General features: G+C 41.3%; 1 protein-coding gene across 16 annotated transcripts in view; it reads left to right on the top strand.

The window, feature by feature from the left end:
• The window catches only part of STAU1 (staufen double-stranded RNA binding protein 1), a 61612-nt gene that overhangs the window by 7216 nt on the left and 29488 nt on the right, over positions 1-24908 (top strand). For 4 of the 16 annotated variants that reach the window (XR_009740546.1, XM_061437899.1, XM_061437898.1 and 1 more), the window contains exons 2-8: positions 2884-3012; positions 3269-3343; positions 11377-11665; positions 13324-13448; positions 16724-16880; positions 19099-19237; positions 20490-20655. Coding sequence is in view for 15 of the 16 variants with exons in the window: in XM_061437899.1 (XP_061293883.1) it covers positions 11461-11665; positions 13324-13448; positions 16724-16880; positions 19099-19237; positions 20490-20655 (792 nt within the window). In the remaining variant the exon portion in view is untranslated. The remainder of the gene's footprint in view (positions 1-2883; positions 3013-3268; positions 3344-11376; positions 11666-13323; positions 13449-16723; positions 16881-19098; positions 19238-20489; positions 20656-24908) is intronic. The other 12 variants (XM_061437907.1, XM_061437910.1, XM_061437909.1 and 9 more) reach the window with 8 other exon arrangements.

Raw genomic sequence — 24908 nt, 5'->3', positions numbered from 1 at the left:
TCCATCCTGATACAGATAGGGCCACTGTCTGCCGTTGCCATTGTGATTTGGTATAAAATGCTAGGTGGTCCTTTCCTCTGTTAGCAGAGAATTTATATGTAATAATAAGTCTGATTATTCTTGGATGCTCATGTTCTTTGTTGCACAGTTTAACCTGCTCCTTGAAGCTCCATGACACTTTACCTAGATGACAGTCAAATATGGTTAGGTAAATAAGTTTCCTTTTGGTTTGTCGTAGAATGAACCTTTAGAGTCTGGAACAGTTAGAGGATGACTGCCTCAGGGAACTATTTTTCCCTGTTAACTCAGAATTTATTAAACACCAAACAAAAAAGAATAAAGTAAAAAAATTTTTTGGAGGGGATGAGGTTGTTTTTAAGTTTGTTACAGTCTTTTTTTGCCTGTTTACAAGGCATGTGAGAGCTTAGTTCCCCAACCAGGGATCAAATCCACGCCCCCTGCAGTGGAAGTGTGGACTCTTAACCCCTGGACCCCCAGGAAAGTCCTATATATTTTTTTCTTTCTCAAATAATGTATCTTAAGCATAATTTATTAGTATTATAATGTTGGTTACTGTGTACCCTAAGAAAGTGATGTTTAACAGCTGACTTTGGTGTGACATGTCATCATTTACAAGCATTTCACCTACATTACCAGTTAATCCACCCAGGAATAATATGATTATGGTTTATTAATCATGTGAAATTGGTGGCAGTAACTCTATTTAACATATTAAAAGGTTGAGCCTACAGAGTAAGTTGCTCAGGATGATTCAGCTGAGCACCAAAATTGGGACCCAGCCTCAGATCCCCAGTCGAGAGCTTTCTCGGCCACTCCTTCTGGGTTGTCCTGCCCTCAACGCTTTGAGGGTGCACTATCCTTTGTTTACCAAATAAAATTCTGAGCTGTAATCAAGCTGTTAAAAAAAAACAGGTTTCTGTACCTCACCCAAACAGCCCTGTAATAGCTAGTCTGCCTTATCCTACATCAGTGTCTTGCAGCCAAAGTGCCTTTTATGTTTTGTTGTGTCTTCTTTAGTGATGAGGTAATGTGTATTACAAATGATGTTACTACTAATTAAAATGCTACTGTAAATTATTTGGAGAAGGCAATGGCAGCCCACTCCAGTACTCTTGCCTGGCAAATCCCATGGACGGAGGAGCCTGTTAGGCTGCAGTCCATGGGGTCGCTAAGAGTCGGACACGACTGAGCGACTTCACTTTTACTTTTCCCTTTCATGCATTGGGGAAGGAAACGGCAACCCACTCCGGTGTTCTTGCCTGGAGAATCCCAGGGACAGCAGAGCCTGGTGGGCTGCCGTCTATGGGGTCGCACAGAGTCGGACACGACTGAAGCGACTTAGCAGCAGTAAATTATTTATTTAAATTTGTGTGGGTTCAAGGTTGTTCCTATACAAATGTGGAGTCCATGAGGACAAGAACTTGTGTACTCCTCTCTCCCTAGTGCCCAGAATAGTGCCTACAATGTAGTGGGTGTTCAGGAAGTACTTGTTGAGTTGAACACAACAGTGAGTTTAATTCACTGTCTTGCATTCTAGTGTGTTTCTTGAGTGGGAAAGAAAGGGAGTTGGGCTTAACCTATAGTCTTCTCTGCTGCTTCTTGGCGTGAATGCTATAAACATACACGGATAATAACCATGTTGGCTTTGGAAATGGTTGGGGATTTAAAGAAAAAGTTTGCTCATGGAAATGTGAATGTGTATGTGAATCTCAGCTATCACTTACATGTGTTGAGACATTTGAAATCCAGGTGGTTGTAGACTGCCCTCCCCCCACCCCTATTTTCCTTGCTGTTAAGTTGCTGGCAGTTGTTTCTCACTGTTTTCTGAATCTATTAATAGCAGCTGCTTTATTCCATTTGAATTTTTTAAAAATTAATTAATTTATTTGGCTGTGCTAAGTGTTAGTTGCAGCATGCGGGACCTTTCGTTGAAATGTGTGAATTCTTAGTGGAGGCATGTGGGATCTAGTTCTCCAACCAGGGATCAAACCCAGGGCTCTTGCATCGGGAGCACGGAGTCCCAGCCACTGGACCACCAGGGAAATCCCCCATTTTAGTTTTTTAACTTCAGGTTTGGGCTGGAAAACCAAACCTACCAAAAGCATTCAGCATAGATTTAGATGGGCTTGGATTGAGGAAAGCCCCATTGATCAAAGGCACAGGCTCTGTTAGGTGGCCTTAGACACCTGTTTGGGCTCTGCACAGGCCTTTTCAGTTCCATTCATGCTAGTCTTTGAATGGGCAAGATTGTGGAACAGTAGGGTTCTAGATTGGAAAATTGTTAGTGTAGTATACTATTTACAGGAAGAACTTGGGTTGTTAAAATACTGTAGAACATTAGAACTCATGATTTTATTTCTGAAATTAGTTGGACAGCAAAGCTACTTTTTATTGCTTATTAATCACAGTAGCAGTGTGTAATTGAAATGAGCAACATTAAAATTATTTTATGTTGTAAGAATGCAAAAAGCATCTCAAGGTAAGGAATTCTGTTTGTTACTATTGGCCATTTAAAGAGGAGGAGCCGCTAGGTAAATGAGACTTGGGAGTTTGAGAGTTAAACTCTTATGTTACCTGAAATCCAGTCCTAAAGAATGATTATGGTTTTAGATTTACTAGAGGTAATGTGTTTTTTCATATTTTGCAGTTTAATATAAGAATACTTGTGTACAGAGTGCCTTTTTGTAAATTTTCCCATGTAATTGCATTTGCATCATCAAGCGTATGGTAAGGACATTTATGCCCTAAAGTATTTAACCAGTAGTTAAAAGAGGGGGGCTGCAAATTTAAAAATCAGACTTGTGTGGTTGGAAAATATTTTATGTCTGGATCCTTTTTTCCCTTTTCGGCCACACCATGCAGCTTGAAGGATCTTACATCCCCAGTGAGCAATCGATTGAGCCCGTGCCCTAGGCGCTGAAACAGTGGAGCCCCAACTGCTGGACCACCAGGGAGTTCCCTTGAGTTCCTTTTAAAAAATTAATTTCCGAGGTATTCATAGTTCGCTTAGCAGGAAGTAATTAAGGCTTAAGAAGGACATTTCTGTTGTCCCTTATGTCTGTGTCTGCGACGCGCTTTGCACCCAGTCGGCTCCCAGGCAGGTGTGTCTTCTAATAGACGCTACAGTGTGCTGCTGCAAGCCTTGACTTCACGCTTTCAGAAGCTTCCTGGTAAATTCAGCAATATATATCTTTGTTTTCAGAAAAAGATTGACTCTAGTAAAGTACCATGCTTTCTTATTTTCCAGGAGTTTCCTAACCACGTAACTAACCTCTCAGAACTGAACCAAAACGACATTGTTGCTGAAGCACTTGTTTTTAAGGTATGCATAGTTTGGCTCTATAATTTCAGGCTTGTTCATAATCTATAATGTTTTTGAATTCTTCAGTGATTTATATGGCAAATGGCTTTTACTTCTGGCTATAATATTAGAGAAACAGAAGAAACTTTATGTAGTTTGATTTCTTTTTACTTTTAGGATTTAATTTGAAAGTAAATACAGGGGAAATTGTTGAAATAATGTAAAACCTTCTAGCCAGCCCTACCATGTACTTTAAATGTAGAGACATGAAAATTGACCACTGAAGCGGCATTAAACATAGCATCTTGGTTATAGAAACTTTATTTAGTTTGCCTTTGATTTAGAGATTTATTTAGAGATTTGCCTTTGATTTTTGCTAAACTTGGTTTTTAAGCTGGTGGGAATAATTCAGCATCATTTTCTATTGTGAATGAAAACAAATTCCATTTCCCACTGGCTGCTTTTGATTGTCTCAACCAAAAAAGGTTTACAGTAAGCGTGTTCAGGATTTTACAGTCCTTGATGAGGAGACTGCAAAACACACTGCAAGCACTGGCCCTGCTCTGTGCTCTGTAGCAGTCTCCCTCTAAGAGCTGGAAGCCCATCATCAACACCCTGTCTCTGAGGTGGCGATTAGGAGACAAGTGAGCCCTTGCTTTCCTTGGGAATGAGGAAATTGATGCAAAAGAAACTGTTATACAAAGCCCAGGGAAATGGATATATATGCACTCAACACACTGAATTTGTAAAATACTTTTCTTTTCAAAGAACTGAGTAACTGCTACAGTGCCTCAGGATCCCGTCAGGGTTGTAGCTTTCAGATCACTACAGCTGAGGCTTTGTCAGAGAGCCTTTACGTGGCGCTTTGGGCAAACTGAGGCAAGCAAGCAGTGGATTGCCAGGAGCTGGACATAGAATTGCGGTCTGAGGTGGGAGTAGAACTGAAAGCTACAACTCAAAAGTTTGATCTGATTTAACATTGTTGGTTGCTACTTAGCAACAAAGGGCTTCCCAGGTGGCTCAGTGGTAAAGAATCCACCTACCAATGCAGGAGACTCGGGTTCAATCCCTGGGTCGGGAAGGCCCCCTGGAGAAGGAAATGGCAACCCACTTCAGTATTCTTGCCTGGAAAATTACATGGTCAGAGAAGTCTGGTGGGCTGCAGTCTATAAAGTTACAAGGAGTTGGACACAACTGAGCACACAGCCTTAACAGCAAGGCCGGTTTCTTAGAAACGTAAGTCTTGGCACTGGTCCGTTTTGCCTGAAGATGGTGGTAAATGCTGTTGTGTTTCTAGGTAGATGGCACAGGGCTACAGTCTACCATTTCTCTTCTCTGAAAGGAAAAGCCAGTTAACGGAGTTGAACCAAGCCCCTTCTTATTCAAGATATGGTACACAAGATATGGTACTACTCTTAAAAATCTCCAGCGAATCACAGATGGATATTTTGATTTAAAAACATTTCCATTTTGGGAATGCCCTGGTGGTCCAGTGGTTAGAACTCCTTGCTTTCACTACCGAGGGTCCGGTTCAGTTGCTGGTCAGTGAATTATAGAAGATCCCACAAGTTGTGCTGCGTAGCCAAAAAAACATACCAACCTCTCAAACCCACTTCCGTATTTACAAAAATAATGTATTTGTGTTATTTTTAAGAGTTTCTTCTAGAAGAAGGGAGATTGGCGGGGCGGGGAGCTCTTGATAAGGTTTCAAGCCTAGAAAAGAAAGATTTGCAACTTGCTAGGCTGCAGAACGAAATCTTTTTTTTTTTTTTCACTTTAGCCTACGGTATGGTGTGATAGCTTTTCTGTGATAAACAATTAATAATGAATTCTTTTTTAGGAAGTATTTCTTTAAATGGACTACCCAGTGGTTACATTTGTGTGGAAAGAGAGTTGCCCACTGCCCACATGGCATTGGGCCAACTGTGTGAGGGCTGCAGTCAGGCTCTTGTATTGGGTGCAAAGGTCTTGACGAGTCTGGGTTTCCAGGTGTTATTTTTGGCTCACTTTATTGCCTTGCAAGTGATTGTGCCTCAGCATGGCTGTTTGTCCTGTCTTTCTCCTGGGCACCAAGTACATTGCTGTCTCTCTTTCTTTTTCCTCTTAAGTAGTTCAGTCATATTTCTTTTGAAGAACCTTTTATTATTGTGTGATTTGGTATATGGGCCTGTTGTTGAACATTATTTGCTCGACATTGACATTGTCTTTTTGGAAATGATTATGTAGGATGATAATGACTGCCGTGTTTCTGTGCTTCTGGTGCTCTGCCTACGGGTGTTTGGATAACCTTTGGAGTCAGTGAAGTGCTGTCTTTGGGGGGGTAGGGGGTGGAGGATGCTGCTGGAGGGGAGGTGAAGGTAGGGTGAAGTGGTGGTTGGGGGAGTGAGTTCACTTGCAGAAAACTGTATAACCTCATTGCAGCTAGAAAGATGTCTGGGAGAAGGATCTTGGAAGTAACCTGTTGGATGTAAGGGAATGATGTGGGTATTTTAGGTATATTTCAAGACTTTTATAGGAAAAGTGGTTTGTTGCTTAACTTTTTGTTGTTGTTGACGAAGTTGCTCTAAGTAAAGCCTCTCAGAAGCTGTAGAGAACAGATTAATAGATGTACAGTTGGTTGCTTAAAGAGCTCTTCTTGTGTCTTTGAGGAAAAGTTTAACAAGTAGTTCTAGCACTTGAGAATGTACAGTCTGCCATAGAAGAGTTCACATGTAGTAGAGGCTTAATAGATTTTGTTGAATAGTGAATAAATGTATCCTAAAATTGCCGTTGGTACTGCTAAAGCTGTGTTATGGTGAAGCACAGATCCTTCATATCTGTGTACCCATACTATGTAAGATTTATTAAGTTGGCACAGAAGTAATTGTGGTTTTTTCGGATCGTGAATTTTAAATCACTATAACTAGGCTCAAACACATCTTTGTTACTTAAAGTAGGGATCATTACAATCAACATATTTTTGTCAATGAGAAATAAGTTAGTTTATTCCTGTAGCATAAAAATCTGTGCTTCAGGATTCAACGAACTCATGGAAAGCATTTTCTGCCTCCTGCTGGTTGTGGAAGCGTTTTTCCTGCAAAAAGTTCTCGAGATGCTTGAAGAAGTGGTAGTCGTTTGGTGAGAGGTCAGGTGAATATGATGGAGGAGGCAAAACTTTGTAGCCCAATTCATTCAACTTTTGAAGTGTTGTGCGACGTGCGATTGGATGTTGTGGAAGAGAATTGGGCCCTTCTGTTGACCAATACCAGCTGCAGGCATTGTAGTTTTTGGTGCATCTCATCAATTTGCTGAACAGACAGAAAGCTGTAGTGGATCAGACAGGCAGCAGACCACCAAACAGTGACCATGACCTTTCTCTGGTGCAGCTTTGGCTTTAGGAAGTGATTTGGAGCTGCTTCTCAGTCCAGCCACTGAGCTGGTCGTCGCCAGTTGTCATATAAAATGACAACTTTTTTTAATGACACTTTTCGTCGCATGTCACAATCTGATCGAGAAATGGTTTGTTGTTGGCGTAGAGCAAGAGAAGATGACACTTCCGAACGATTTTTTTTTTTTTTTTCTGGTCAGCCCACAAGGCACCCACTTACTGAGTTTTTTCACCCTTCCAATTTGCTTCAAATGCTGAACGGCTGTAGATGGTAGACGTTGAGTTCTTTGCAGCCTCTTGTGTAGTTGTAAGAGTATCAGCTCTGATGATTGCTCTCAGTTGGTCATCGTCAGCTTTTGATGGCCGTCCACTACACTCATCTTCAAAGCTCTCATCTCCTTTGCAAAACTTCTTGAACCATCACTGCACTGTATGTTCATTAGCAATTCCTGGGCCAAATGTGTTGTTGATGTGAGTTGTCTCCACTGCTTTACAACTCACTTTGAACTTGAATTAAAACTTGCTCGAATTTGCTGTTTGTCTAACATCATTTCCATAGTCTAAATATAAAATAAATAGCAAATAATGTCGTTCGCAAAAAAAAAGTGAGAAATGTGCATTAAAATGATATATTAATACAACATAACCACATTTAAGGATGCATTTCCAGTATCAAATGGCAGGGTTTAACAGGGCAAAATTGCAATTACTTTTGCACTAACCTAATAATAAAGGCAAGAAGGGGAAATACTTAGTGCGGTGTTTTGGCTTTTAAAAGCTTGTCCAGAATTGGGATGACTTTTTTCTTTTCTTTTTCTTTCCTTCCTTCCTTTTTTTAAAAAATACATCTTGTTTGGAAACATCACTTATTACAAAAGGGAATGATGTGTAGATTGCACAAAAGTATGGACACTTACGTGTTAACGCTGTTAAAAAATGGGTATTAGTAATAGAAATGATGTTTTCCCATAATTGCTGAAGTTGATGTTTCATACTGCGCAGTTTAGCAGTCTGTTAGTTGAAAGGGATTGGTACTAAGCAGTACTGTAGGTGGTTCTGTAAACTGTTTCTAGAAGGATCTGCCTTTTTGTGTATTAAGTCACTCAGGCTGTGCACTCAGTATGGCCCAGTTTTGGTAGATTCATTGGCTGAGTTAGGAATGTGCATTTTGTGCCTGATCACTTTTTAGCACATCATGTACAATTTTTCAAAATGCTTTTATAATGTGCCCATATTCCCCTTACTGCAACCCATTAAAAAGTACTTGACACTTGTAAAGTGGAAATTGCCAGGTGAGACTGTTTTTTATGAGATTTTTATGTCGCTAGGCCCAAGTTAGGATCTGGGGGGACTTGGAATTAGGAATCTTTTAAAAAGAGGTACCCATAACTCTTGTCATCTCACCACTCACAATGTTGTAGTCCTTTATTTGCATTCCGTAAATTTAGGATTTGAGAACAGGATGAAAATGGTTTCTTGAGTTGGTATCTCAAGCTCCCCAATTAGAGGAAAAAATCAGTAGATGAACGGTTCTCATCTGTGCTGGAGGCAGGAGGCAGGGAAACAGCGCAACACAGGCTTCACAGTCAAAAGTGTTTCCAGCCTCAGGGACAACTGGAGTCTTTGTGTTTTAAACTTTTCAACCTAATTTTCCTGTGTGTGAAATACTCTTCTTCTGTAAGAAGACTCTAATAAAGCATTTACATCTCTTTTAAGTCCCTAATTTATCTGATGGAAAACAATGCTTAAAGACAAGTATAAAGGAAAGTGTAAGTTTTCATTTAAGGATTTAATCTCAGTATGGTTGAGCAAAAGGTTCTTAATTTATGCGGAAATAATATCTCTGAAATTCTGTGATTCCCCTGAATGCTTCCATGAACTATATAGATGGCAGTAGTGAAAAGCTTTATTTGTAGCTGCCTGACTTCTCTTAGGGGAAGAGCATCTGTTTGGGTAACATATTAGCATCAGTATTTCAGGGCCTTTTGAGATGAAAAGGGGTTTTCTTTCCTCTCTGAGAATATGAGCTCCTTCATACATGAGTAGGGTTCTGCTCTGTGAATGCATATGTATGTGCTAGAAATGGCACCCGTGCTCCTCTCCCCACTGGGTCACCAGTAGGTTCTCCCATTTCCCGGACGTGACGGCCAAATGATGTCTCCAGATACTGTCAGGTGTCCTTGGGGAGCAAAATTGCCTCTTTAAAACTATTTCTTTAGATTCTATTTTCAGGCTTAAAAACACATAGGAAAGTTAAATTAGTAAATGACTTAAAAGGAGTACTGTGCTGAATTTTTATTGGCCATATTGCAAACTAAAAAATTATAAAATATAGAGCCTTATTAGGGTTTAAAATATTTTCTGTCTGCAGTTTTGAACTACTTATTTCAACCAGTTGTTTGAAAGATAAAACTCCTCCAGGTGTACATGAGGTTAGCATTTTTGGGGCAGTCTTAATTAATATCCTGTTTGTTTCATTTCTCAACTTCTAGCAAACCTATGAATTTATGCCTGTCATTGGAAATGCTGGCAGTGGGCCTGCTGTAAAGAAGCTAGCCAACAAAGATCCCTTTGGGCCCCACCCTTTCTAAATTTAGTTCATTCAGTCTCAGACTCTCAAGAGCCACCCAGGGCAGAGTTGGGTTGCTTCCCTGGGTCGGGAAGATTCCCTGGAGAAGGAAATGGCAACCCACTCCAATATTCTTGGCTGGAGAATCCCATGGACGGAGGAGCCTGGTGGGCTACAGTCCACGGGGTCTCAAAGAGTCAGACACGACTGAGCGACTTCACTTTCACTTTCTGGGAAGCGGGGTAGACTCTGGAGCAAACACTGTGCTTTTGGCTTATGTTTGGACCTGTGATCTGTGGTTGGTGTTGTGAAGTTGTGAGTACAACTCTCAGTGGTTTTTTTTTTTTTTTTTTGCACGGGAGGGTAGAAAAATGCCGTCAGGACAGAGTTGAGAGAGAGGGAGAGAATGAATAAGAGCAGGAGGGGAAGATTGAGAGAGAAATATTTATATTTTGGCAGCTGATTGAACAATGAAAGGAGGTCATAGCTGCCTTCTAAAAGGTTTTGGACTTGTTGCTTGACACTGGCAACTTGTCTGCTAAGACCAGTACCCAAATCTTCAGTGCATCTCCTCTGTTATTTTGTTCTGATTTCAAAAGTAGACAGGAAACAACTGTAATGTTGGAGAATTGTGTCGTGTAAGGTAGTATTTATGCCTGTTACTAACCAAAGTCGTAGTTTAGCCAAGGTGCTTTTGTTTCTGATTTTTGCCTTGTTTTGAGTTTTGTAGTCCTTTTTGCTCTCTGCAAAGGGCTTCCCTGGTGGCTTAGATGGTAAAGAGTCTGCCTGCAGTGCGGGGGGAGACCAGGATTTGATCCCTGGGTTAGGAAGATCTCCTGGAGAAGAGCAGGAGCAACCTGCTTCAGTATTCTTGCCTGGAAAGTCCCACGCACAGGAGCCTGGCAGGCTACAGTCCATGGGGTCACACAGTCCATACAGTCCGTGGAGACACGACTGAGCAACTTCACTTTTTCACTTTGCTCTCCACAAGGGAGGGTGTTCTAAGACTTCAAGTAACTTACGTGCTTTGGTCATTCATCTGTTTGTAGAGGTTTGGCTTTAATTAAAAATCATTTTGAGACTTAACAAAAAACGAAAGTAACAAATTACTTTATAGTAGAACTTCTAATTTGTTAGTTTGCTGGTTTCTGCCTTGCTTGGCTTTTTCTGTTCTTTGTTGCTTAATGGTTATTTTTGAGTACTTTTGATTTGCTTAAACATTTTCAGCTTTTTGAACGATGGCCATGAAAATGAGCAGAACTGTCCTTATTTTTGACTGGTGCAGAAATTTAAATGTATTTAGAATTAATACCTTTGGAACTTACAAGATACAATAAAAATCTTCTCTGTTCCCTTCACAAGCCACACTAGTAAAATTGTCAGCCTGAAATCTGTTCCTCTCTTCTGCATCTTCTCCACTTTTGCTTTTAATAATAAACATACTATAGAATGTTCTTTGCTATTCTGAGGATCCATGAGCATGGTTGTGGGTGCAACAATTCTTGTTTGGAATCTGTAAATAAATGAGACTATCTCAAACAAACCTTACAGGAGAACAAAAAGGTCTTTTATCATCATAAGGAAAAAGAAATGGCAAAAAGGAGGAATTAATTCTCTTTCTTCAGTCAACTTAAAGGAGAGCTCCAGAGGTGCCATTCTGAGCACATGGCCAAAAAATGGAAGCCGTGTTTACGTTCACCAGTAATGGTGTTACAAACCCAGTTTACTTTCAGTTTCTTATCATTTTGAGCCCAGAAACCTTTACCATATCCCATATTCAGTGGAAAAGCTCTTCATGTTTTTAATTTGATTTTTTAATGCAGGCTATAGTTTATAATTCTTAGTATTCAACAATAAGTATTATTGTACCCTGCCGATAGTCTTTGTAAAATGAGCGTGCAGGGTATGTGGGTGTTGTAAGTAATTTTAAAACACTCTGGGGGAAAAAACACTATGAGAAATTCACAAAGCTAGTGAATCTTACTGTACATCACAGTTACAGACTGAACGGGCTGTTTTCATACTTGAGTAGGTGACACCAGTTTTTGACTGAATATTGGCAATTACATATCTCTTCTATAATTTATCTTTTTATTTTCTTTCCCTTACAACTTTCAGGTAGAACTTTAGACTTCATAGCACTGAATTAACCTGCACTGAAAGCTGTTTACCTGCAGTTGTTCACTTTTGTTGAAAGTGACCATGTCTCAAGTTCAAGTGCAAGTTCAGAACCCATCTGCTGCTCTCTCAGGGAGCCAAATACTGAACAAGAACCAGTCTCTTCTCTCACAGCCTTTGATGAGTATTCCTTCTACTGCTAGCTCTCTGCCCTCTGAAAATGCAGGTAGACCTATTCAAAACTCTGCTTTACCCTCTGCATCTCTTACCTCCACCAGTGCAGCTGCAGGTAAGCGTGTGATCCAAGTGTCTTCTGTTTCAAATGTTTTCTTAGCCTGTTTGCTGACCTGATAAGTAGATTGCAGATACAGGGAGCTCTTGCACATTTACCTTCAAGAAGCAGGAGAAAGTATACTGCCCACACTTCTTTATATCAGATATAAAACACACTTGATAATATACTGGCTCAATAGAGGCCTTTTACAGACTATTTCAAAGTGTAAGGAGAAAATTGGAAACCAAACTGTAAAGCCTACTCTGTTATAAACTGGTAGCTGGCAGAAAAAAATTGAGCAATAAATACCACTTGGGATATTCATTGTTATATGGGAAAATTCTGCTGTTAAAATGATTTCCCAGAACTGATTTGTAGCTGTAAGTACCCTTTTTGGAGGTCTGTAAGATTTATCCCAAGCAAGGGGACAGCCAGATTTTGGGATACAGAAGAATGTGTTGGCATTTGCTAATTTTTATTTTGACTAAGTTTAAATTGCCATCCAGAGGTGGTTGAGAAATCACAGTGAGGGCCAAAGAGAAATTGAACAAAGCAGCAGAGATGTTTAAAAAGGAAGGCCTCAAATTTGAATATTAGGAAAACAAAAATGAAATAAAAATATCCATGGATTGGAAAAGACTTGGAACCCCTGGGGAAATAACCCTTAAAAACAATATTCTGCTCCCCATATCTCCCCCTCTCCTCATCCCAAGTTGCAAAGCTAGTTAACGGGGGTGTCCACACAGGTGTCTCTGTACTGGAGTCGCCTTATAATAAGCTCTTCGCGGCCCTTGATGCCTGACACCTCCCTTGCATTTCCTCCTCCATCCTCTCGCTTCCTTCCTTTGTACCTCTCTCCTTAGGGTTTCAGCTCGTCCCACTCTCAGCTGCACAGACTCGGTCACGCTGCTGCCTCTGGACTTCTTGGACCAGCTCCCCAGATGGCGTTCCTGACTTGTCACAGTCCCCTAGAGGCTCAGGGTTCCCCCTGTTTGCCATTTGAAAACCATCTTAATAGGCAATGGCACGGACTAGTTCAGTCCTCTGGGATTTAACTGCTATCTCTTCTAATGTGTTCTTATATCCACATTTTGTTGACTTTATAAAACTCCCGCCCTCCAAGACCATTTTATTTTACTTACATAATTATTAAAGATAGGTAAAGTCTGAGGATGGCAGCCTCTGGAGATAAGACGAGAAGATGTCCCAGGAAGGAGAAGTTAACTATTTGGAAAAAGACAGTCGTTTGAGAAATGGTATTGGCATATTGCGTTTTGTGAAATAATGAACAGGGTACAGCTGACAACTGTTGTAGTAACCAGTGTGTGTATGTGTCTCTGCTCAAAAGACCTCATTGTTATTCCCTTGGTTATAATAGCAGTCCCTCATCCGATTTCAAATCTTGTGTGCTTGCCATGGTTTAGTTATTCCTGTGTTTTCTGTTCTCTCTCTTTTGAAGACACACCCCCTCCTAGGTTACCTGACTTCAACTGGTTCAGAAAGGATCCCAGCTGTGTCTTCAGATACGTGCCCTCAGTGTGGTTTGCAGTTTTGCATTGCTGTTGGCTCTAAATCATTAGACGTTGCGTTTGTTTTCCCTCTCTTCATAGCCCTGGAGAGCCGCCGTCTCTAACACTGCTAGTTGACGTCAACGCTCTCACATTATTTTTCAGTTGCTTCTAACATGGCACACCCTAAAGAGAAAACCCCAATGTGTCTTGTGAATGAGTTAGCCCGTTTCAACAAGATTCAGCCTGAGTATAAGCTTTTGCGTGAGCAAGGTCCAGCTCACTGTAAGGTAAATATTGTCCATACTGCTTGTGCATTTATAACCCACTAGGAATGTTTTCTTTCTTTTCATACAGTTGCAAGTGATGCAGTGATTCAAAACACATATTTGAAACTGCTGAGGTGGTTTTAAAGAGATGCAGAAGTATAGATTTTGGGCGAGTCACTTCTTTTTTCCATCCTTGCAGAGTGGGTCAAACAAAAGAGATGCTTCTCTGGGGGATATTTGGCTTTTAAAACTTCAGTTAGCATGTAGTTGTTTAGGATTCTGAATCAAGACAAGTCCCAAGCACCTGTGAATGGTTTCCTGTGAGTTTTCCGGGCTCTGGGCCTCCTGGCTGCAGCCTCCGTCTGGCTCCTTTCCTGTTCGTTTGCACATGCATAGGTACCTTAGGTCCGGGCAGGGAGAGGAGGTGAATGGGAAATCAGTGTTGCTTCTTGTTCAGATTCAGATACAAGGTTTGAATGTGAGAGGTGGAAATTAATCTCCTTGTGAGTACATGGGATTATCTCTGATTTCAGGTTCCCTTGTCACTGTCACCTTAAAGGATGAAAGACTGACTGCAATTTGAATTTTTACTATTTGTTATTCAGGAGTTCAGACTTTTAAGCTTGCTTGATATCTGTGCTAATGTGCTTGGACCCTAAATGTTTGTGTATCTGGTTTTATCTTTTGCAACTACAGTATGAGAGAGAAGGAATTAGGCCTATTTCTGATTCTAGCCTTGAAGTAAGATAATACAGTTTTATAAGGATGAGTTGTTTGTCTCTTTGTGCCTCAGTTTTCCTGACATGCAAACCTCAAGCCTTGAATGATACCAAGTTTCTCTTTTTTCTTGGACTAAAAGTAGCATTGACCACAATTATGAACAGGCCCCATAGGGTAGCACATTTTGGTTAGTTGCCTTTGGAGTCAGGCAGATCTGGGTTTGAATCTTAGCTTCTTACTAACTGGGTGACCTTGTGCAGGTTACTACTTTTTTTGAAACTCTGTTTCCTCATCTGTAAAATGGAGATAATAGTACCTACCTGATAGGTCTATTGTGAGAATATATGTCAAAGTGTGGAGTGCAGTGTCTGGCACATAGTAAATGCTTGAGAAATGGTAGCTATTACAATTAAGCAATTATACATTTAAGAAAAACAGAAATTTCCCACTCTCATGAAGGTAGTTTTAATATTATTCTAAAGCATAATTATATTTGAAATATTTCTTTACTTTTAAAAGGCAATTAGCCAATTTTTTGGTAACTGTTCTGTTTCTTCTACAGGATTTTTTTTGCAGATCTTAACTTTGGGATTCCCTTTATTAACTGTTTTTGGTATTTTTGGAAATACGTACTGTCTCACTTGAACTTTGGTACCTTTTAGGTAATTTGGCTGTGTGTTCAGTCTGTAGCTGCTTTTTTTTTTTTGCCTACAAGTTCAAAGAGAAAATTTTATTCCCTCCTAGATGATTATTAGACTATTTAAAAAGTCAGAGGTCTGGTGTACTTTTAATTCTGTCTGAACTGAGATCTAACCTCACCACTGCCCCCCACACAGAAGGCAGCAGCATGGCAGCAGCACCATCGGGACGGTCGTGGAGAAAGGCAAGACTGACCGTGAAATTAACTCTTTTCTGTCTTATAGCGTTTTACCCCTTCGATGTGTTTCTGTGAAAGGATCACGAAAATGACTGAGGGGTTGCACAGCATTGCAGGCTGCTTCTGCTGTTTGACTTCTCGTACCAGCCAGGGTTTTGAGTTCATGCTACGGTGCTTTAATGAGTAACTTTATAAACTGCAACATAAATACAGGAGACCCCTAATATTTCAAGGAGGGTGAAGGATTCTTTAATTTTTCGCCCTGTAGTGGAAACTGTGCACTGAGGGAATCCTGAAGTTAAGACCTACAAGAAAAATCAGCTGTAAAGGCAAGTTGCCCCCATCCCTAGAGGCACCAAATTTAAATGACCTACTGCTACTGCTACTGCTAAGTCACTTCAGTCGTGTCAGACTCTGTGTGACCCCATAGACGGCAGCCCACCAGGCTCCCCCGTCCCTGGGATTCTCCAGGCAAGAGCGGGTTGCCATTTCCTTCTCCGATGTATGAAAGTGAAAAGTGAAAGTGAAGTGCTCAGTTGTGTCCGACCCTCAGAGACCCCATGGACTGCAGCCCACCAGGCTCCTCCGTCCATGGGGTTTTCCAGGCAGGAGTACTGGGATGGGGTGCCATTGCCCTCTCCGTTAAATGACCTGGACATACTCAAATCACCATTTCTCATGTGAATTATTTGTAAGTTAAATAAAGTGATAGATTCCGTGATAAAGAAAATCAGAAGAATAAAAGCTCCAGAGCAGTGAATCTCAACCATTGAAGTGCATCAGAATGACTTTGGGAGCTTATTGAAAATACACAGGCTCAGGCCTCCCTTCATGCTGTTCTTTTCAGTCAAAACTCCTGGCACGTGTATTTTACCAGGCTTCCTGGGTTATTCTTCAGATGCACACAAGTGTTAAAGAATCACTGTGCTGTGGTGGGTCCTAGTGTTTTTTGGATGAATTATTTGTCCAATTCTGATGGGATTAACATAACCTAACTTTACGAATGGAGAGTGCACACAAGTTCCCTTTATACTTAAAAAGGAAAAAAGAGGCTTGTCATTGTCCGCAGTTGTTAAGGGCAAAATTAGCTCTTTTGAATGCCTCCTTAGAATTGAGTTCAGAAATGTTAGATCTTTGCTTGCAGTGAATCTCATCTTCTGAAAGAGGGGGCAGTGTCTGAATAGCACAGTCTTAGAAAAGTAGAAGGTAGCATTGCACTACCTGAATGACATTCCCAAATTCATTTGAGGTTTTGGCCTAATGAGATTGTATTTTCAGACAAGAATCAGTGAACAAATTACAACAAATGCTGTCTTCATTTGTATGAGGTACTATTACGTGTCTAAATTAAGCTTGCTAAACTTCTTCCATGAGAAGAAATGGGAAGACAATTTTTGTTTGGATGGCTTCCAGATAATTAGCATTTAATATTTTAATATATAAGAGAACAGTTTTTAATTTCTGTACTTATACCCATCTTTCAAAAGATGTTTTTTCATGGAGTGCTGTGCAGTACAAGTTGATGATGTTTGTATCTTTTCATGTTTCTAGAAACAGTGAAAAGGGGGTGAAGGGATAAATTACAAAGATGATGACAGGCCTTTTAAACCATGACCGTAAATTATGTTCAAGGTCCAAGTGACATATTTTAGTCAATATCAGGTTTCCTGAATTGAGAGCTCACAATTTTCATTTGTAGGTGTTTACAGTACAGCTAACACTTGGAGATCAGCACTGGGAAGCTGAAGGAACTAGTATTAAAAAGGCCCAACACACAGCTGCTGCCAAAGCTTTGGAAGGAGCAAAATTTCCTAAACCTATAGTCCGCCCTTTTCGTAGCGAAGGAAGAAATCCAGGTATTATGCGTGGGCCAAGACAGGTTCCTTTCAAAAGTGTGTCTAGAGGTATCCGTTTAGTATGTATATGAATTCTTTCTTAACTCACTTGTTGATTTTGAAAGCACAGAGTCTGCACTACCAGTGGCAAATGCTTATCTTTTAGGAATCTTAACCTTACTCTAAAGCAGTGGTTCCCAGTCTTCAGCCCCTTGATGCTTGATGATCTGGAGAGGTGGTCACGGGAGGTGGGGAATGTCACCAAACGATTTCGGAGACTTTCAGAAAAGCTTAATGAAAGGAATTTTTTTTTTCTTTTGATAAGGGTTCTATAGATTATGAGAATGTGGGTTTTAACTAAAATCACTTCAACTTTGTGTGGTAATATTGATTATAACATGTTGATCGTAACCCCAATTGTCGGTTTTATGTCTCTTGATAATTAGCAAGAATGAGAAAATAGATATTTATTTCTTAAATTCAGATTAATAGATATCTCTTCAGGCAAGGGTCCCAGTTGGGGAGAATACTGTTAAAGAGGAGTGTCCTGTGAAAGCTTGGGGACCACTGACCTGGCAGCTGTAGGTAGTAGTGGCTGTTTGAGGAGAGTCACCCTCAAGTGTGTGAAGTCACCCAGGCCCTTCGCATGCAGGAATGATCCGGGAAGGCCTCGGCCACGCCTTTCTTGTCCTTTTGCTTTCTCTGTGGGATCTTTGCTTCACATTTATCCTCTGCTGCTGCTGCTAAGTCACTTCAGTCGTGTCCGAGTCTGTGCGACCCCATAGATGGCAGCCAACCAGGCTCCCCCGTCCCTGGGATTCTCCAGGCAAGAACACTGGAGTGGGTTGCCATTTCCTTCTCCAGTGCATGAAAGTGGAAAGTGAAAGTGAAGTTGCTCGGTCGTGTCCAACTCTAGCGACCCCATGGACTGCAGCCCATCAGGCTCCTCCGTCCATGAGATTTTCTAGGCAAAAGTACTGGAGTGGGGTGCCATTGCCTTCTCCGACATTTATCTTCTGCTGCAGATAAATTTTATGGGTCAGAGATGCTCTTACTTAAAACACAACTATTTGAATTGTGTAAAAAGTATAGTTCATATGTTAGCTAAGAAAGAAAAAGAGAGAGCCTAATTACTTATGTGACCCTCTGACTTTGCAGACTTAAAGATATTCTTATAAGTTTGATTTATGCACTAGATTAATGAAACCAGTTACGGTACAGAATCAAGTCATTTTTATTTTCCTCTACCTACATCCTAAAGATGCATTTTCAAGTGGATTTTTGTGTGCGTTTCAATTGAACTTTGCCATTGCTAGTGTTGTTCTGTGTTTGATATGAAGCTGTTGATTTTAAATGTGATTGTGCACTGATGCTAATCTTTCCAGGTTGGTTTTCCTTTAAAATGATTTTTAAAGGTTTATGAATTGGATGAACTTAGAGGGGAAAAAAGAGAAGGAAGAATGATGAGTATTTTCTAAAATTGATAATTTTGAGATAACCTAAGATATACTTGTTCCTGTTGTATATGGAAACAGAACTCATTTTTCTAACAAGTATTACCACAAATCAAATCCAATTATAAATATTAAGAAAGAAAGCATCTAAGTATTTTGTGGATCTCATCTGACTTCTCCAGATAGAATTTACAGTCTTCTCCTCGGCGATTCTGCACCTTTCCTTACAGCACACATAATGTTGTATCAGAGTTCTTGAGTGTGTCTTGTGTTCTCTGGACTCCTCTGGGACAAGAATTGTGTTTCTCAAGCTCAGCACAGTGCTTTGCCTCCAGTTAGTACTGAATAAATGCATTGTCCTATGAAATAATGTGTATGGACGTCCTTCTAAGTGTAAGGCAGTCAGTCAGTACAACCAGAGTTATATTGGTTGAGTACTGCCAAACAAATGATTTGGACAGTCCTGTGGGATTTTTTAATCATGAAATTTGATGTGTATTGAAACCTATTTCTGACAACTGATTCTCACTGCTAACATCTTGTGTTATATTGCTGCTCCTCAATAGCTGTTACCATATATTTTGTGCTGTTGATTTTGTATTAATACCTAGAAATCACAGCAGATTCTTGGATTTCCTGACCTGATGCCTAGCAGTGAAGTACTTAGAGCCTTTCACGAAATGCATCATGAGTCCATTAGTAGAAAGCATCCTGTTCTCTTTGATTTTAGTCAGTGTCATTCTCATATCGGAAAAAAAGTTCTTTGTTTTGATTCTGTGTTGCAGAAAGCATAACCCCTACTGTAGAGCTAAATGCACTGTGCATGAAACTTGGGAAAAAACCAATGTATAAGCCTGTCGACCCTTACTCTCGGATGCAGTCCACCTATAACTACAACATGAGAGGAGGTGCTTATCCCCCAAGGTACGTGTCTGTTTTGTTTTAAATCCAGGTGAAAATATATTTGCTCTTTCATGTAGAATGGTGAGATGTATAGATTGCAGCGTGCGTAATGGTCTGGCCCTCTTTGCCTGCCAAAGGCTACCGTCAGTCTGAATTGTCCTGCTGTCACTGGAACTGCATGTTGATGCTCTTTGAACTCCTGTCATTGGAAAGGTCTTGGGCACATTCCTCACAAGCAGTGCGGCTCGTGCCCCAAGCAGTCTGGTTAAAGGTCACCCGCGTGTAACTGCTTTGTGCAGCTGAGTCATATTTGAACATAATTCCTGTGACACCACAGTTCTCAGCCCTCATCGATTTCTTGATTATTTTTACTGGGTACTTTTTTACTTTTGAACTTACTTATGTGCTTTGTAAATAGCCTTGGTATACAGGTGCAGTGCAACATTAGTTGAAATCTGAAAGTGCCATGCATTTAAAACCTTCTGCTCGAGGTCTTAAGACACTAGTGGAGAGATTGATGATCAAACTGGAGGTCTTCATTTCCCTGCCCTACTTTGGGGTGGGAGTGAGGTGGAGGCCAAAGCCATTTTAAAAATAGAAACCAGCCTCTGCCAGGCTCTAGGCTGTTGGGATTTCTAGAAATGCGGGTCTAATCAATAGTTACTTTAAATATAAATGGATCCAGTTGTCTAATTGAAAGACACAAGAGTGGACGACTGAATTTAAAGAAACAAAAGACCCAGTTGTATGCAGTCTATAAGAGACTGCAGTTTCAGGAACACACAAACTCAAAGGTGAAGGCAGAGAAAAAGATATTCCATACAAATGGAAACTGAAAGAAAGAAGAAATAGCTATATTTATGTCAGACAAAATAAAGACTAAAAGACTTTGGTTAAAAACTTCCCATTCTTTTCTGGAGACACGAAAGTGTGAATTTCAGGTATGAGAAAGTAGAGCAAGTTAAGTTTTCTTTGCTAACCAAAGTCTAATCCAGTTTAGATTTTGTAAGTATGGGCTAGCTTTATACATTGAACTCATGTAATTTGTAAGGCAGTTTATTTTGTGAAATGTAAACAGTATTTGCTCATACTGTGTGGCAGTTCTAATCTAGCATAAACGTATGAAATCTCTGGATGTGCTGATGAGGACTCATTATTGGCGAGCAAACACTGCTGTAATTAGGACCTGTGATGAAGGAAATACCTGGAATTTGTCAGAGATGGTATGGTGACTTATCTGAGACTAATTTTCCTCATCCCCTTCTATTTTTAGGTACTTTTACCCATTTCCAGTCCCACCTTTACTTTATCAAGTTGAACTTTCTGTGGGAGGACAGCAATTTAATGGGAAAGGAAAGACGAGACAGGCTGCAAAACACGATGCTGCTGCGAAAGCCCTGAGGATCCTGCAGAGCGAGCCCCCCTCTGAGAGGCTGGAGGTGAGGCGAAGGCCGAGCCGGGGCCCCTGGAGCTTGGGGTGGAGTGGGAGGGTGGTAGGAAGACATCGCTTCAGGTTGGTTTTTCTAAGAGGATGCATTGAGAGCTGTGCTTAATATTTGTTGTTAGATAACGTACAAGTTCTGTGCCCTGTAGGTTCCTTGCCTTTTTGCCCTCCTCCCACCTCAGGAACTTTCGCAGGAACGTCAGGTGCCTTCTTGTGCACTCAGTGGCGTAGTTCTGAACGCGTTAGAAAGATTGTGCCTCACTTGAGTGGTGAAGAGCATGCGATGAACTCTTCCGTGTTGAACATTATTCTTGTCGGAATCTGTTTTATGGTATCAGGGAATTTTCTGAAGCCATTTTGACCAGATGTTTTCTTTATTATCTTGAAATGCCTGTTAACCATTTGTGCTTAACGAACTGTCCCAAGACTTCGTGGCTTAGATACCTCCAGGCCTTTATCCTGCTCACAAGCCTGCGGTCTAGGGAGAGAGTGGCGTGGAGACCTCATTTCTGCTGCGCAGCTTGCGCCGATGTGGCGCTGCGGGGCTGGAGGGTCTGTTCCAAGGCAGCGCTCTAGCCAGTTGGCTGTGCTGTCATCTGCGATCAAAGAGGGGGCCTCGGTCCCGCGACCTCAGTTCCCCTCCTCTGTGGCCTGAGCAGAGACTCTCTATACACCCTCACGGTATGGTGGCTTGGTCCCAGGAGGGCGCGTTCTGGAAGACAGGAGGTGGAAGCCGCTGCCAGTGTCTCAGGGCCCTGGCTTAGAATTCAGCCCAGCACCACTTCTGCCGTATCTTGTAGGTCAAACAGTCAGGGACCCCAGACTCAAGAAGGGGCTACAGGAGCTCACTTTTATTTATTGGTTTATTTTTGTATTGAGACAAAATTCACGTAATTTCATAGTTTTAACCGTTGTAAGTATACAGGTCAGTGACCATTGGTACGTTCACAATGTTTAGAACCCCACTTGTGGATGAGAGGAGTATCAAAGAATTGGGGACTTATTTTTTTTATTTTTGGTTACAGCGTGCAGCTTGTGGAACTGTTCCCCAACCAGGGATCCAGCCCAGGCCCTGGGCAGTGAGACTGTGGAGCCCCGTCCACTGGACCCCCAGGGGACTCCCCTGGGGGCTGTGTTTTAAAATGATCATGATAGGTATAGGATGTTGTGACTAAATAGGAATATAGGTCTTAGAACATCACTAAGTCATCACTAAAATGACTCCATGCTATTGAGCGGCCAGAGCATTAGTGGCTGGCTCTGATAAAGCAGTTGGATCACCAAAGGTCCAGGAGAGCCCACTGAGTAGAAAACGTTGTGATTTCATGGTTCTGTTTATCACAGCGGGAAATGCCTCCTGAACACATCCCTTGGAAGCATTTTACTTTTCTTGCTCGAGAAACAAGTTCTCAAACAACCAGAAGATCTTGCACAGAACGTTGAGCCAAATGGGTGATGATAGGTATGAAGTCGGGGGGCCCTTGGCGGGGTGCTTGCAGAGGTCTGTTGTGTCCAGCTGTCCCCTAGGGCGACCCAGCTCAGGGCGGTGCTCTGTGGCTTCGTGGCTAGCCGCATGGGAAGGTTTATTTTCCTTTTGTTTCGGTGCATTTTCACAGAGATGTTCTATTTCCAGAGTTCACTGAGGACCAAATAGAAAGGAATGGACTATAACTTAGGAAGGTTTATTGAAGTGAAAGGATGAGGCCCTTAGTGGTGAAATTTGTTAAAGTACTGAAGGTAGTGAAATCTGAGTCATTTTTGGAGGCATTGCATTTGTTGAGTTGACTTTGGTGCTAATCTAATTGGAATCAGATGGAGTGGGTATTTCTTGGTTCCTTCTAGCCAGCAGTTGTTAAACGATTACTGAACACTGGTATGTGGGCCGTCTGCTTCGGAATCACTTGAGAATTAAAAAAAAAAAAATTCCTTGGCCTAACCCACACGATTCTAGATTCTAATGCAGTAGGCTAAGACCCATGAATCTGGCTTTTTTTTTCTTTTTTTTCCTGGCCATGCCACGTGGCATGTGGGATCTTAGTTCCCTAACCAGAAATTGAACCCATGCCACCTGCATTGGGAGCACAGAGTCTTAACCACTGAACTGCCAGGGAAGTCTGACTTTTTATTTTATTTTTTCCTTTTTAACAAGCTCTTAGAGTAACTGAAACAGTCAGGGTTTGGGAATCACAGGTCCTAAATATTGTCAGTGGTTCTTAGGCAGTTTTCGGCCTTTGAATCCTGCTTGGAAGTTTGAACTCACTGTATTGCTGCAAAGGGAAAGTGCCTGTCAGAGCCTTAGAGTGACCCATCGCCCACTGGAGCAGTTGGTTGCCTCAAGCCTGAGGGCAGAGGCTAGAGCAGCGGACGCCCTTTCCTCGGCTCATATGACTTCTGTAGGCAGCTTGGATGGGAGTCACGGGCATCATTTGTCCCCTTGTTTCCTCCTCTTTGCCCGTTTTCTAGTTCTGTGTGATTTGAAGTAGAGACAGTTCCCTTAAGAAATGGTGCAAAGACTGGCCCAAACAGTGCTTCAGAAATGACATTTTCTTTGAAGTTGTAAGTGAAACACGCTTGGCTTTCCACCTGACTGAGCTGTCGCTGGTCTACCAGGCCCTCCGGAGAGTGGGCAGCAGGGCAAGGAAGAAAGACAGTTTTAAAAGATAGCTTTAATTTTTTGTTCTCAACAAGGAATGCCTGTAAACTATAACAATTTTTAACTTCAAAAAAAGAAAAAATAAATTTCCCACTTGTAGGTAGTCACTGTAAACATTTTTGTGTATATCAGGGCATATGTAAGTAAGCACACACTCCTATCTATTTCACACAAATGGGATGATATTGTATAATAACCGCTTTTTTTTTTTCCCCACTGAAGTGCTTATTATGATGTGTTGATGCTATTTACTTAAAATTCCATGGAGGACTCAAATTCAGCATGCCTCTAAGCCATCTTCAAGGGCTGCAGAGTGCTCCACATTGTGAGCATACCAGTTTAGTTTTTCAACAAAAGAGGCTTGATTTTTGGGTTGTTTGCAATTTTTCCTGTTATAAAATAGGTAGTGAAGAACATTGTTGTCATGAAACCTTTGTGTATGTCTGTGGTTATTTTTGTGAGCCATAGTCCTCAAAGTGGAATTGCCTGGTAATGTATGTGGCCAGGTTCCCCACCAGGAAGATGGTACCTGTTTAGGCCTCTGCCAACAGGGCCCGAGGAGCCTGTCTGCCCACAGCCTGGCTGCGTTGGAAGTTCTCATTGTAAATAGTCTGTTTTGTTCTTGATAATTTTATTTTTTTATTTTTATTTTTTTTAAATTTTATTTTATTTTTAAACTTTACATAATTGTTCTTGATAATTTTAGCATTTGTGATTGTGTGGTGGATCAGTTCATCTTCTCTAGAGCATAGCCAATAAAGCCAGCAGTTTCCCTCTGTAAGACAGGTGTAGTCTGACCCCTTGACAACAGGCCCTGAGCTTGGCCAGCCCTGCAGTGCCCCTCCCCATGTGGAGCTTGGTTGGATGGAGTGTCACCAAAAAGTGCAGCGAGTGCTTGGATGAAGGTAGCACGTATCACGAGAGCATAGAGTGTCTGTTCAGGTTGGAGTACTGATGGCGCCCTGAGGGACGAGCCATTTAAGCTCAGGGTGAAGATGAATAAGAGAACAGGACAAGTACATTCCCAGCAGAGGGAGCAGCTTGTGCAAAGGTCCTGAGTTGGGAAAGCGGTTCTTTTCTGTTCTATCTATTCTATTCCTTTCTTTTCTTTTCCCTCTATGGCTTGTACTAATAAAAGATGACTTAGTGTTGAGGTGTTAGGAGTAAGATGGTCATAGCGACAGTGTCTGTGATAGGGAAAAACAGGAGCTAGCCTCATATAGCCATTCTTAGGGAAATGGTTAAATATAATAAATGAATACATTTATCCTAAGACTACCAGAGTGTGGTAGATCTATTTACGCAGACCTAAAAGAAGGCGTATAATCTATTGAATGGGCGGGGGAGCCATGATGCAGAGCTATTATTGCAAGTATAGTGCTGTTGTTTGAGTTAAGTAAATGCAGGCGCCAGCTGTGTGTGTGTGTATCTCTGTATATTTGGATGTGCATAGTTTCTGTCTTTGGAGAAGGCAATGGCACCCCACTCCAGCACTCTTGCCTGGAAAATCCCATGGACGGAGGAGCCTGGTAGGCTGCAGTCCACAGGGTCGCTAGGAGTCGGAGACAACTGAGCGACTTCACTTTCACTTTTCA

The sequence above is a fragment of the Bos javanicus genome, chromosome 13 (genome assembly GCF_032452875.1).
Source record: "Bos javanicus breed banteng chromosome 13, ARS-OSU_banteng_1.0, whole genome shotgun sequence".
In the NCBI taxonomy this organism is placed as follows: domain Eukaryota; kingdom Metazoa; phylum Chordata; class Mammalia; order Artiodactyla; family Bovidae; genus Bos; species Bos javanicus.
Note: the sequence above shows the minus strand (reverse complement) of the source record. Positions and strands in the feature narration are given on the sequence as shown.